Source organism: Carcharhinus amblyrhynchos, chromosome 10 (genome assembly GCF_965287045.1).
Source record: "Carcharhinus amblyrhynchos chromosome 10, sCarAmb.v2.hapA, whole genome shotgun sequence".
Taxonomy (NCBI): domain Eukaryota; kingdom Metazoa; phylum Chordata; class Chondrichthyes; order Carcharhiniformes; family Carcharhinidae; genus Carcharhinus; species Carcharhinus amblyrhynchos.
Genome location: NC_137333.1, coordinates 79388036 through 79401372, shown reverse-complemented (window position 1 = coordinate 79401372; position 13337 = coordinate 79388036). Strand labels below are relative to the sequence as shown.

The 13337-nt window shown below is 41.2% G+C and overlaps 1 protein-coding gene across 4 annotated transcripts in view; it reads right to left on the bottom strand.

Moving 5' to 3' along the window:
* The window catches only part of pds5b (PDS5 cohesin associated factor B), a 193336-nt gene that overhangs the window by 102545 nt on the left and 77454 nt on the right, over positions 1 to 13337 (bottom strand). For all 4 annotated transcript variants that reach the window (XM_080197450.1, XM_080197453.1, XM_080197451.1 and 1 more), the window contains 2 exons: positions 10034 to 10114; positions 7977 to 8117 (listed from right to left, as the gene is read on the bottom strand). In XM_080197450.1, coding sequence (XP_080053576.1) covers positions 7977 to 8117; positions 10034 to 10114 — 222 coding nt within the window. The remainder of the gene's footprint in view (positions 1 to 7976; positions 8118 to 10033; positions 10115 to 13337) is intronic.

Below are 13337 nucleotides of genomic sequence, written 5' to 3'. Positions count from 1 at the left end.
TCCCACATGCCAGATGTTGATTTGCCCTCAACCATCTACCCCCAATCTACATTCTTCAGATCCTGCCTAATATTGTTGTAATTAGCCTTCCCCCAACTTAGCATCTTAACTCGAAGACTACACTTACCATTATCCATCAGTACCTTAAAGCTTACTGAATTATGGTCACTGTTCCCAAATTGCTCCCCTACTGAAACATCAACCACCTGGCCAGGCTCATTCCTAATGCCAGGTCCAGTATGGCCCCTTCCCTAGTTGAACTATCTACATACTGTTTCAAGCAGCCTTCCTGGATGCTCCTCAACAAACTCTGCCCCATCCACACCAAGCACTGAGTGAGTCCCAGTCAGTATAAGGGAAGTTAAAATCTCCCACCACGACAACCATGTTACTTTTATATCTTGCCAAAATCTGCCTACGTATCTGTTCCTCTATTTCCCACAGGCTATTGGGTGGCTTGTAGCAAACCCCCAACATTCCTATTCCTGAGCTCTACCCATAATGCCTCTCTGTATGCACCTCCAAGGTGTTGTTCCCCAGTATAGCTGTGATATTCTCCTTAATCAGTAGTGCAACTCCCCCACCCCTCTTACATCCCCCTCTAACTTGCCTGAAACATCTGTATCCTGGAATCCTGTCCTTTCTGAACCAAGTCTCTAATGGCAACATCATAGTTCCTAGTACTAATCCAAGCTCTAAATTCATCTGCCTCACCTGTTACAGGATCTGATAGACTAAAGTGTATGATTAGCAACCACACCCTGCCTGCTCTGAGCCTTACTGACCCTACTCTCCAGTTCCCCTTCAGCTAATTCACCTTTACTTTGGTTCCCACACCCCTACCTAACTCATTAAATCCTCCCGTGACACTAGTAAACCTCCCAGCCAGAAGATTTATGCCCTTTTAATTTAGATGCAACCCGTCCGTCTTGTACAGGTCCTGACTGCCCCGGAAGAGGCCCCAATAGTCCAGATATCTGAAACACTCCTTCCTACACCAGCTGTTTAGCCATGCATTGAGCTGCACTATTTCTAGCCTCAAGTGTGTGGCACAGGGAGTAATCCTGAGATTACAACTCTAGAGGTCCTGTCTTTTTTTTAAACTTTCTACCTAACTGCTGCTGCAGGACCTCATCACTCTTCCTATCTATGTCGTTAGTACCACGACCTCTGGCTGTTCACCATCTCCCTTCAATGCTTTCTGCCCATTCAGAGACATCCTGGACCCTGGCACCAGGGAGGCAACATACCATCCTGGAGTCTCCTTCACATCCACAGAAATGCCTACCTGTACCCCAACTATAGAGTCCCCTAAAACAATTGTTCTAGTGCTCTTTGTCCCTCCCTGCTCAACAGATCCAGCCATGGCGCCGCTGCCTCCTAACAGACCACCACCACCACCAGCCCCCGCCCCCCCCCGCCCCAAAAACAGTATTCAAAGTGGTATACTTGTTAGAGGAGTAGACCACCCAAAGCCACAGAGGATTCCTGCACTGACTGCCTGCTCCTTCTAGCAGTCACCCATCTATCTGCCTGCACCTTGGGCGTGACCACGTCTCTAAAGCTCCTATCTATGATGCTTTCCACCACCTCATGCTCCTGAGTGCATCCAACTGTTACTCCTACCTATCCATGTGATCTGTAAGGAACTGCAATTGGGTGCACTTCCTGCAGGTGTAGTCGTCTGAAACACTGGAAGCGTCACGGATCTCCCACATCTCACAAGGGTAGCACTTAACCCCAATGACCAGAATATTAAAGGATATAAAGAAAAACCATGGTACTAAAGTAGACAACTCCCATTGAAGAGCTGGTACCAACACACATACGCTGAGACTTGTGCAATTTAATTCCATGATTCTTGTTGTACCTGTTTCTCTGCCCATTTATGTTTATCACTTTTTGTTCATCTGAATTCCTAACTCATTCATTATGATTCTTAATACAGAGTCACTGCCTTTTTGACTCTCTTTTGCAGACCTCTCGGTGTGACTCCTGGCTAATTTCCTCCATTAATGGACTCAACTTGTACGCTTGTTGAAGCCCAGCTAAAACCATACTTGTTGCCTGTTACACTTGGTAAACACGTGTACCAAGTTGGAGGCTCATAAACAAGCACCATAACTTGGATTTATAGAGCACCTCTAACATAATGAAACAACCCAAGACACGTCGCAGGAGTGTTACAAAATGTAATTAGATACCAAACCACTAAAGATAAAATTAGGACATATGACCAAAATCTGGTCAAACAGGTAGATTTTATGGAGTGTTTTAAAAGACACGAGAGCAAGTGTTGGAGGGGTTTCTGGAAGGAATTCCAGAGCTCAGGGCTCAAGCAACTTAAAAGCACAATTAATGGTGCAGCAATTAAAATCAAGGATGCTCATGACAGAATTAAAGGAGTTCAGATAGGAGGGTTTAAGACTGGAGGAAGTTAAAGGCAGAAGAAGGGCAAGGCCATGAGGGACTGGAAATCAAGGATGAGAATATAAACAAGAATACATAGCTAATGCAGGCCAAAGATTACAAGAGTAATGGGCGAATGGGAGTCAGTGCAAATAAGAACATGGGAAGTAGAGTTTTACATAAGCTTATGTCTGAGGCCGCGAGACAAGCCAAGAGCTGTTGGAATAGTCAAGTCTAATAAAAGTATGGGCAAGGGTTTGGTCAGAGGTTGAAGTGTGATGGACAGAGTCGGGCAATAGAAATAGACAGTCTTAATGATGACATGGAGATGTGATTGGGCTAATTTCAGAGTGAAACATGAAATCAGCCTCAGGAAGTTTCCTGAGAGAAACATACATACATTCAGTAACTAGGGAATGGAATTAGTGGCAAAGACTGAAGCCAAAATGTGTTATATAATGGGCCAAAGAATAGATTCTTAAGACAACTAGATGCTAAATGTAATTGTCCAAAAGCTGGGACAGAAGTCTTTGCAAATAGCATGCTATTTGTTTTTTAGGCAAGAGTAATTTTGGTGCAGAAACATAACTTATGGGATTCAAACATGGAGCCGTGAGGAAGATGGGCACATATTGGGAGGTGGCAACACATTCAAGGACTTTGAAAAGGTAGTTTGCAACAATTCTGTGATTCTATAATGCAAAATCCCAATCTCTCAGAGATCTGAATGAAAATATTAGCACAAATGATAATGGAAAGTTCTGTTAGACTTGAGAACGAGGGGCTTGGGTCAGAGCAGGCATTTGGGCAGATAAAATTCTGGGGACGGGGTGAAATTAATAGCGGTCTCAGGCTTAATGACCGACAATTTTAGGAGCATCAAGTCTAACAGAACTTAAAATGATCACAAATGATAAAGCAAGATAATAACTTTCAAATCATTTTCATTCAGGTCCCTGCAGATGATTGAGATTTTGCATAGATTGCCCACTACCGATATCAAGTCAACAGATTTGTAATTTCCCAAACTACTCTTTGTCCTTTTCTTAAAGGACAGCATCAATTTTACAATCTTCAGTCTGCCAGGGCTAATCCTGTGTTCAGAGGGGCCTGGAAAATTTCTGTCAATGGCTCCGTAATTTGCTTGCTTACAGCAATTTGGGCCATCTGAGCCTGGCAACTCTACTGCCAGACCTTTTAGCACCTCTTCTTCATCTATCACTACATTGCTCAATACTCACATTTTCAACTAGGCCATTGCCACCATCTTTTAAATTTGAAAAGGCAGAAGCGAAGTACTCATTTGGTCCCATAATCATACCCTCCACTTCAATAAGCAGTTTCCCTACTTATGTGCCCCATTGTACCCTTTACCAATCTTTAACCATTAATATGTTTTAGCACAGCCTGACATTCTTTCCTCATGCTTCCTCTTAGCCTCGGCCTCTCTCCTGAATTTGAGCTATTCTTCCTCATTTCTATTGCTATCATTATTCCAACGTGTACCAAATGTCTCTTTTCTTCCTTATTCTCTCATCACGATCCTCAGTCATCCAGCTTTGGATACCCCCTATTTATTTCTCATGGGTACGTACCTAGCTTTCACCCTCTTCATCTCCTTTGAAAGTCTCACATTTTTCATCCACTGCTTTATCCACCAAAATGCATTTCCAATCAACTTTCAATTTCAAGTTCAATTCAACCTTTAGACCTCTAAAATTGGCCCTTTTACAGTCTAAGATCTTAGTTAATGACTGACTTTTATCCTTTTCCAGTTTAATATTAAACATTATGTTATGATCAGTAATTCCCAACTATTCCCCCACTCCAGATGTTCTCCACCTGGCCTGCCTGATTTCCTAGGACGAGATTCAGCACAGCTTCTTCTCTGGTACGACTGGAAATATACTGTTCCAGAAAGTTCTCCTGCACACACTGCGGGAATTTCTCCCCTTCTGTTCCCCACACTCTACGCTTTCCCCAGTCTACCTTAAGGTGACTGAAATCCCTCAACTATCACAACCTTTCTTGTCTTGCAGGTTTCCATAATCTGCCTACAAATGCTCTGTTCTATTTCTTCCCCACTATTTGGAGGTCAAAATAAATACCAAACAAGGTCAACGCTCTCTTCCTATTTCTCACCTCCAACCAGATAGATTTTAATTGAAGGACTGCACCGTGTTCAAGACAATGATACGATTTTTCGCGAAGACAGCTACATCGTCCCTTTTTACCCATCCTGTTCCTACTAAAAACCTTATAATCCAGGATGTTAAGCATCCAGTCTTGTTCTGGCTTCAGCAACATTTCTGTCAATGGTACTATGTCATATCCCCCAGAGCAATTTCGGCTTCTAGTTCTCCAATTTAGTTCACTATATTCCAAGCATTTACAGACATACATTTTAACCCTGCCCTTAATCTCTTTCTTATCCTTCAAGAGTTGACCATTTCTTTCTCTGTCAACATTCAAGCCTTCTCTCACTTCCTTCATATTTGTACAAATTTTAGATTCAGGGTAAAGGAGCACATACTCAAAAAAGAGGGCTGGGCAGATACTTGTGCAAATACAATCTGGAGATTCAAACCATGTTCACAAACCTTTGTCCATAAAACTAAGGGTGCCATATTACATGATATATTGGTAGCTACTTCCAAGTTTTCCTATATGGTGCCATAAACACTGATTGTCGAAACTAAGAACTGTCAGCCAAGGTTTTATTTTGCCAACTCGAACAGCCTCGACACGAACAAAGCTGAAACACCCATTGTTTCCTCCAAAGAGGTGGCAACACCCATATCTGCAACTAAAAAGCTGGGTAATGAGTTCTGAACAGAACATTTCACAGAATGCATTCCAGCATGAAAACAATTCTTCAGTGTTATTACAGTGCAAACTAGATTAAAAGCAACTACAAAATACGCTTCATCAAAAAGCATCAGCTGTAAACACGATAACCTCAATATCTGAAGAGTTGGAAGCAATCCTATGGGATCATTGCAGCTTAGACAGGTATCAAGAGGTTCTGTTGTCAGAGGCCTCAGTGACAAGGAAAAGGAAGAGAAAACATTTTCCAGGGGAGGTAAACCAAAACAGCTGGTTATCAAGCAAAATGATGAATATCTGAATAGCTGAAAAGCCAAGGCAATTTTACAGAAATGAGCAAGATTCTTTAGTTGTATGATCACTATGATCATGATCCCCTTAACTCCCCTTGTTTAAGAAGGGTGCCAGGCAAAAGGCAGGGAATTATAGGCCGGTTAGTTTAACGTCTGTTGTAGGTAAAATGTTAGAATCTGTCATCAAGGAGGAAATAGCGAGGCATCTTGAGAGGAATTGCTTGATAGAGCAGATGCAGCACGGTTTCATTAAAGGGAAGTCGTGTCTGACAAATTTACTGGAGTTCTATGAGGATGTGTCTAGGGCGGTGGATAGAGGAGAGCCGGTGGATGTGGTCTTTCTTGATTTTCAGAAGGCGTTTGACAAGGTACCTCACAAGAGGTTATTGCAGAAGGTCAGGGGACATGGAGTTGGGGGTAGGGTGTTAGCGTGGATAGAGGACTGGTTGTCAAATAGGAGGCAGAGAGTGGGGGTCAACGGGTGCTATTCGGATTGGCGGATGGTGACTAGTGGAGTGCCCCAGGGGTCGGAGCTGGGGCCTCAGCTATTTACCATTTATATAGATGATCTGGAGGGAACCGAGTGTAGGGTGTCGAAATTTGCCGATGACACCAAGATTGGTGGAAAGGCAAATTGTGCGGAGGGTGTGGAGAGTCTACAGAAGGATCTAGACAGGCTGGGCGAATGGGCCAGGAAATGGCAAATGGAATTTAATGTTGGCAAGTGTGAGGTGGTCCACTTTGGTAGGAAGAATGGTAGGAAGGATTATTACTTACGTGGAGAAAAACTGCAGCAGGCGACGGTGCAGAGGGACCTCGGAGTCCTTGTGCATGAGTCGCAAAAACCCAGCTTGCAGGTGCAGCAGGTGGTCAGGAAGGCGAATGGGATGCTGGCCTTCATAGCGAGGGGGATTGAATATAAAAGTAGGGAGGTTTTGCTGCGGCTGTATAGGGTATTGGTGAGGCCGCAGCTGGAGTACTGTGTGCAGTTTTGGTCGCCGTACTTACGCAAGGATATTTTGGCCTTGGAGGGAGTGCAGAGGAGGTTTACTAGGCTGATGCCGGAGTTGAGGGGGTTGAGCTATGAGGAGAGGCTGAATAAATTAGGCTTGTACTCATTAGAGTTTAGAAGAATGAGGGGAGATCTCATTGAGATGTATAAGATGATGAATGGGATGGATAGGATAGAGGTGGAGAGACTCTTCCCACTCAAAGGACAGTAGGCCTAGGGGGCACAGCCTCAAGATAAAGGGGGGGGGGGGGCGGTTTAGAACGGAGTTGAGGAGGAAATTCTTCAAAGGGTGGTGAATCTCTGGAATTCTCTGCCCGTTGAAGTGGTGGAGGCTACCTCGCTAAATATTTTTAAGACGTGGGTTGATGGGATTTTGATAAGAGAGGGGATTAAGGGTTATGGGGAGAGGGCGGGAATGTGGAACTGAGCCACGACAGATCAGCCATGATCTTATTGAATGGCGGGGCAGGCTCGAAGGGCTAGATGGCCTACTCCTGCTCCTATTTCTTAAGTTCTTATGATGAGTATTGAACAGAATTCCTCAAAACCTTAATTACATGCAACACAGAGATCCACATAACACAAACTTATTTGTTTACATGGGGACATTTTTTAACAAAAAAGACAGTTAGCAAGTGTGGGAAAATAAATCAATACTATTTGAGCTTGACAGTTCTCTGATCAGGTCAGGTGTACTGTGTTGAGCACAGTCGGAAATACAAGCTGTGCAGGTGATACAGATTCAACTCCCAAAAATCACAGGTGCAAGAGGACTATGATTTGAGAAAAGACTGGAGACGTTTATTCACGTGAATATTGTGAAAACCTGGCTCCACAAAAGGACCCAAACTCAATTAGTCTTTTTTTAGAACTACATACAGGTCCATCTCCAACCTTTTTTCTCTAGGGGTCCTTCAATGCATCGCTGCCACTCACTCTTGCTTTTCAGGTTTCAGTCTGATTTTTGACTTCCCTCCTAGACAGTGACTACCCTGGTCCCAGTTAGCATTCTCCAATATGTTTGCTACCCTTCATCAGTCTCCTCAAACTTTTGGACATTGGCTTTGCACAAAATACAGTTGTCTTTCTATCTTGAAGTATTTATTGTCTAAACAAAATCATATATCCTCCCTGGTTTTTCAGTTTCTTGAACCAACCCTTTCTCGATACAAAGGAATGGCACTCATGCCAGTCAGGTTTGTTTTGAAGCAGAGATCCAAAAAAAAACACATTTAAAAAGCATCCAGAGATTGCTATAATCCTCAGAACACTCACCACTGCATCACAGAAGAAACCTTACTTGCCCAATTAAAAGTGCTGCCAGCTAATAGTCAATAGATGGCCTCAATTTTACTCAAAAGGAACATACTGGCTCATTTCTTATTGTTCAGTAGTGAAAAATTAAGCAACATAAAGAAGAGGTTTAATAGATGTACCTTAAGCTTAAACTCCAGCTGTGGTAAAACTGAAAGCAGCAGGTGGCTATCAATATTGTATAGCTCAAGGATCAGATCGAAGACATGCTCAGACAGGTCACTGATGGAGGTCTTCCCCAGCATTAAAACCTGGTTAAAAAACTGTTGGCACAAAGTACATGACTTAATATGATCAATAACTCATCAATTCTGTAACCACACAAATAAATTACAAGCCTTAAAACAGAAAAAAAAACACATTTTATTGAATAATGGAGCAACATTCTCATTAAATGCTTGGAGAACAAAGTGATAACTGAGGTTCAATTCAACATTTTCTCCATTCAGTTTTTCTATTCTAAGTTTTCGTATTTTCAACCAGTTACACTCCTGCCCCTAAAACAGATTTCTAGTTTAACATAAATGGGACTACTCAAGTTCCAAGTACTAAAGTTGTAACTGAATCAGAGAATTTGGGATCTCAACTAATACAAAATCAAAACACCCACAGGGGTAGCACAGTGGTTAGCACTGCTGCCTCACAGCATCAGGGACCTGGGTACAATTCTTAGCTTGGATCATTGTCTATGTGGAGTTTGCACACTTTCCCTGTGTCTGCTTGAGTTTCCTCCAGATGCTCCAGTTTCCTCCCAGAGTCCAAAGATGTACAGGTTAGGTGGATTGGCAAGCTAAATTACCCCTTAGTGTCAGGAGGACTAACTAGACTAAATACATGGGGTTATGGGGATAGAGCCAGGGTGGGACTGTGGTCAGTGCAGACGCAATGGGCTGAATGGCCTCCTTCTGCACTGTAAGATTCTATGATTCTACAGTTCAAGAACACATTCACTTGATTCCAGTTTTACATTTGAACAAAACTAATATAGCACCTTACAATATCAGGACACTGCAACATCTGATAGTTATTAAACTGGAGAAATAATAGTTCTGTAACCAAACAGTTATGTAAGCAGTCACAGAATCCCCACAGTGCAGGAGGCTATTTGACTCATTAAGTCTGTACTAACTCTCCAAGAGACCATCATACCCAGGCTCTATCCCCATAGTACTGCGTATTTACACCATGAATCCCCTTAATGCACATATTCTGAGACACTGAATGGCAATTTAGTATTACCAATCAACCTAACCTGCACAGGGTCACCCAAAGCCACATTGCACCTGGGTGCTGTGAGACAGCAAAATTAACCACCGTGACACCTTCATCAACGATCACATACTGCCATTCCCCGTCGTGCACTGAAAAGGACTTCCTGCAGCACCTTGTGACTTCTTGTCTAACACTGTGCAATTTATCAACTCAGTATTGATCAGGTTGCTTCTATGGGGGGCAAAGTTATTTCAGTTGCCTAGATGGTTGGTTTGTGATGTGGAATGACACCAACAGCACAGGTTCAATTCCTCCAACAGCTGAGATAATTTACTAAGGACTGCCTTCTCAACCTTGCTTCTCGCCTGAGGGGTGGTGATCCTCAGGTTAAATGGCCACCAGTCAGTTCTATCCTTCAACAAGAAAGAGGAGAGCAGCCTGTGGTTATCTGGAACTATGGCAACTTTAATTTACTGCTGGCTCATATGCTTTAAAAGCTACAAATCTTTAAGTTGCAAGTTTGGTTTATTAAATTTTGTAATGAACTGTGTACACAGGCTTGATTAGTTCTGCACAAACAGCAGGGTAAATATCTGTTGTATTTCAACAAAAGCTTTCCTTGGGTGATTGGGCAAAAATCAATACCACGTATTTAATGGTTAAGCCAGCAGCCACCATAAACGATGGCAACTATTCAACTAAATACAATCATCAGAGCCTGAGCCATTTGAACGCTGGTATGTGTCCTGGGCAATCATTACTTTAAAAAAAAATTATGGAACTACTTCTGTCTCAAACACACTGTCAGACTACATAATATATATGCTCATACAAAACAATTTAAAGCAGATTATGTCTCAAGAATTGTTACATCAGTTAAGTGTGTTGCAGCAATCAAACCAGAAAACCCCAATGCACAATAATGTTGAACAAACAGTTCTAGAAAATCATCGGTTAATATGCTTACATTTGTTATATATGGTTCAACTGCTTGAGCTGTCCTTTTTAAAAGAGCTTTTGCCAAGTCATATGCTTGCTTGTTTAGATTCTGCAGGGGAACAAGAACAAATAAGACACGAATAACATGAAATAAATCAATACCAACTCAATTTGATGGTTTTTATTAAATAAAAAGGTGTTGTACTTTTGAGACTTAAACAATTCAGAAAGAATTCAAAGTACATCAACTTAAAGCAATGTACAACACAGAGAGCTTTCAAAATTCTGCAGTTATTAAATAAGCTTCCTGCTCATTTTTCTTTCCCCATACTTATTTTGTGTGTTTTCTATGTTCTCTTGACCACAATAATGTGTCTATTTGCTTGTGAATTAATGATTTCATGGTCAGTGGTGAGGTCACTCAAAGAAAGCTGCCCTCAAAGATCTAGCCATCTTGGGGGCATCAATGCCCCCTCTCTTGACATTAGTTTGAATCTGGTGCCAAATCAAGAGGCAGCTCTGGTGCTCAGCTATGAGGTCATCAAGCAGGATAAGAGCCAATCACACTGAAGCATTCTCACAGAACCAGAAAATAAAATGCACCAATTATCCTTTACTTTTTATTTCAGAGGTAAAATATTATATTAAATTTAATAAAATTATTAAAATATTCAGAGGTTAAAGTCGAAGCTGAGGTATCAGGTGTATATAAAAAAAAAAGAACTGGGTTTCTAATCATGAGAGAAACCTGACAATTATAAAATTAGATTTTTCTAAACAAGCTTTGATGCTTAACAGTATTCATAAACTTTAATGTGCCAAAAAATCTGGTTACACCTTATTCAGAAGGCACAACTTTATTTATGGTTTTAAAATTAATGGCATGGAGGAGAAAATTATCTGCAGTTTAGCGATTTCTAATCAGTTGCCATTTGAGTCGTTGATAGCCCATCCTATGGGGAAGCACAGAATCATGGACTTCTGAAAAAAAAACCACATTGAGTCAGTTGCTGTCAATTTCAGAAGAATGGCAGACAATGCTAACTGTTCCGTCTGCATCACTATCCAAAATCTGGGTCAGTTTCCACACCATCCACTTGAATGGCCTCCTTTCAGTAACAAAGATAGCAATTCTTAATTTCCTCTTTTTCAATATAGATTCAGGTGTTGAATTTCTGATCATCTGATAATGTTAGCTCGGTCTTCTTTCCCCGGTCACAGCCCACGTACACAAAGGCCATATGCAGCAGTTAACACAGAGACGAGTTGGGAGCACTGCAGACACCAACTATACACACCACAACCTCACAAAATTATTCATCTTCAAATTTTAATTGACAAAATAAAAAATGTGAAAAATTGTATCAGTGTTAATTTCAATCTTCCTAAAAGTAAAATATCAATATTTGACGGGAAAACCATCAAGTGGATCATCACAGGAGAAAAACCTTTCGATGATCGAATTGTACAGAGGTGTTCCTGCATTGCCCAGGGTAATTTGAACAGAACATTACTTGCTTATAGTGACATATTTCAAATTTTACAAAAATACATGACCTTATCATTTTCATACAGCCGACCACCAAAACATTAATACAAATGGTTGTTAGCCTGAAAGAAAATCTCTCCATCTCCTTCAGATATCAAATACTGTTACCCTCTGAAGCAGCAATTCTTTCAGATGGGCCCCTGGCTGCTTTTTTGTGCTCACACTACTTTTACAGCTACTACATGATCTGAATTTTAAGTTCTCGAAGTTTGTTTTACTTGGGTTGAATAGTATTTGACTTGGTAAAAATTTGCTCACATTTATAAACAACTGCTAACATTTCACATTCGGTTTTTGCCTTCCTACATTGTACGTTTTCAGAAATCATCGTTCCATGCACTAATTTCACCAAAATCTTTACTTGGGGTAGTGTCAATTAAATTGTCCACTGTTGCACAAGTCTTAATTGTTACATTCTCAGTCTCCATTTCCTCTTGCTGGTTTCTGCCCCAACATGTAATTTAAGGCAAGATGTCAATAATATTGAAATAAATGCAGTTTAATTCTAAAAGTGAAAGATAAATGGAAATCTGCTATATTTGAATTTAAATTTGTCAATGAGTAGATTATTGCAAAAAAGCAAAGATACATTTGAAGATGCAATGCATGACTGAATAGTTGATCTAATAGTGTGTGATGTATTTACAATCTCCACCTACAGGGATCATGGGACTACATCAATTGTATTTAAAAAAAACAGGTTTCTGGTTTTAAACAGAATTCCTACAGCACAGGAGACCAATTGGCCTTAGATGTCACAAATATATTGCCCCAGAGTCCTCTACACATTGGGTGGAATTTTACCATCGTGATCATAGTGGGCTAGACAGAAAATTCAGCAGACCACACAAAGGCCCATTGGCCTTGGGCAGGAATTTCCAGCTTTTGGGGCAAATGGGGCTGAAAAATTTTACACATGGTCTTCCAAAGACCTCAGGGTTAGAGAAAAACAGCACAAGGAAGAGCTACCAATAATGAAGTGGATCTGGGATATATAAATAAAGAGCATGGAAATCTGCATGACTAATAGGGGCTGAAGGAGGTTCCAAACATATGGAGTGGTAAAGTTATGGAGGGATTTGAAAACAAGAATGACAATTAGTATCAAGTCATTTCTTCAATGAGTTCTTTTAGGTAGCGAATATTACAGCCTTTTTGGAATGTAACTTGTATTTCCTGTATTCAGTCCAGGTACTACAGTACAAAATCAAAGCAGTTAGATTAGAAAGACAGTGTTTCAAAGATTAGTCCTCTATTCCCTTCAGTGTAGAAAACTAAGGGGATCTTTAAATGAGGTGGTTAGGATAATTGAAGCATTTGATCCAGTAGAAATAAACTAATTTCTCTGGTGAGTGTGTCCAAAACAACAGGGCCTAACCATATAATCACTCCTGTACAGGAGGCGGCCATTCAGCTCATCAAGTCTGCACCTGCCACAATCCCACTAAGGCCCAATTCCCATAACCCCCCCATAGTTACACTGTTAGTCCCCCTGACACTAGAGTCAATTTCACAAGGCCAATCAACCTAACTCTCACATTTTTGGACTGTGGGAGGAAACCCCAAGGCTGGAAGTAAACTTGGGTCCCTAGCGCTGTGAGGCAGCAGTGCTAACCATTCCACATTAGAGTTCAGCTGCTCAGGGGATGCCTGAAAGCATTACCTTACACAACAATTCATTGAGCTCAAGTCAATTAGAAAAGCTAAAAACAGCAATTGGTTGATATTTTGTTAGTCAAAAGATATTAGTTCACAACTTCTGGTCACCGGAAGATCGTACCAC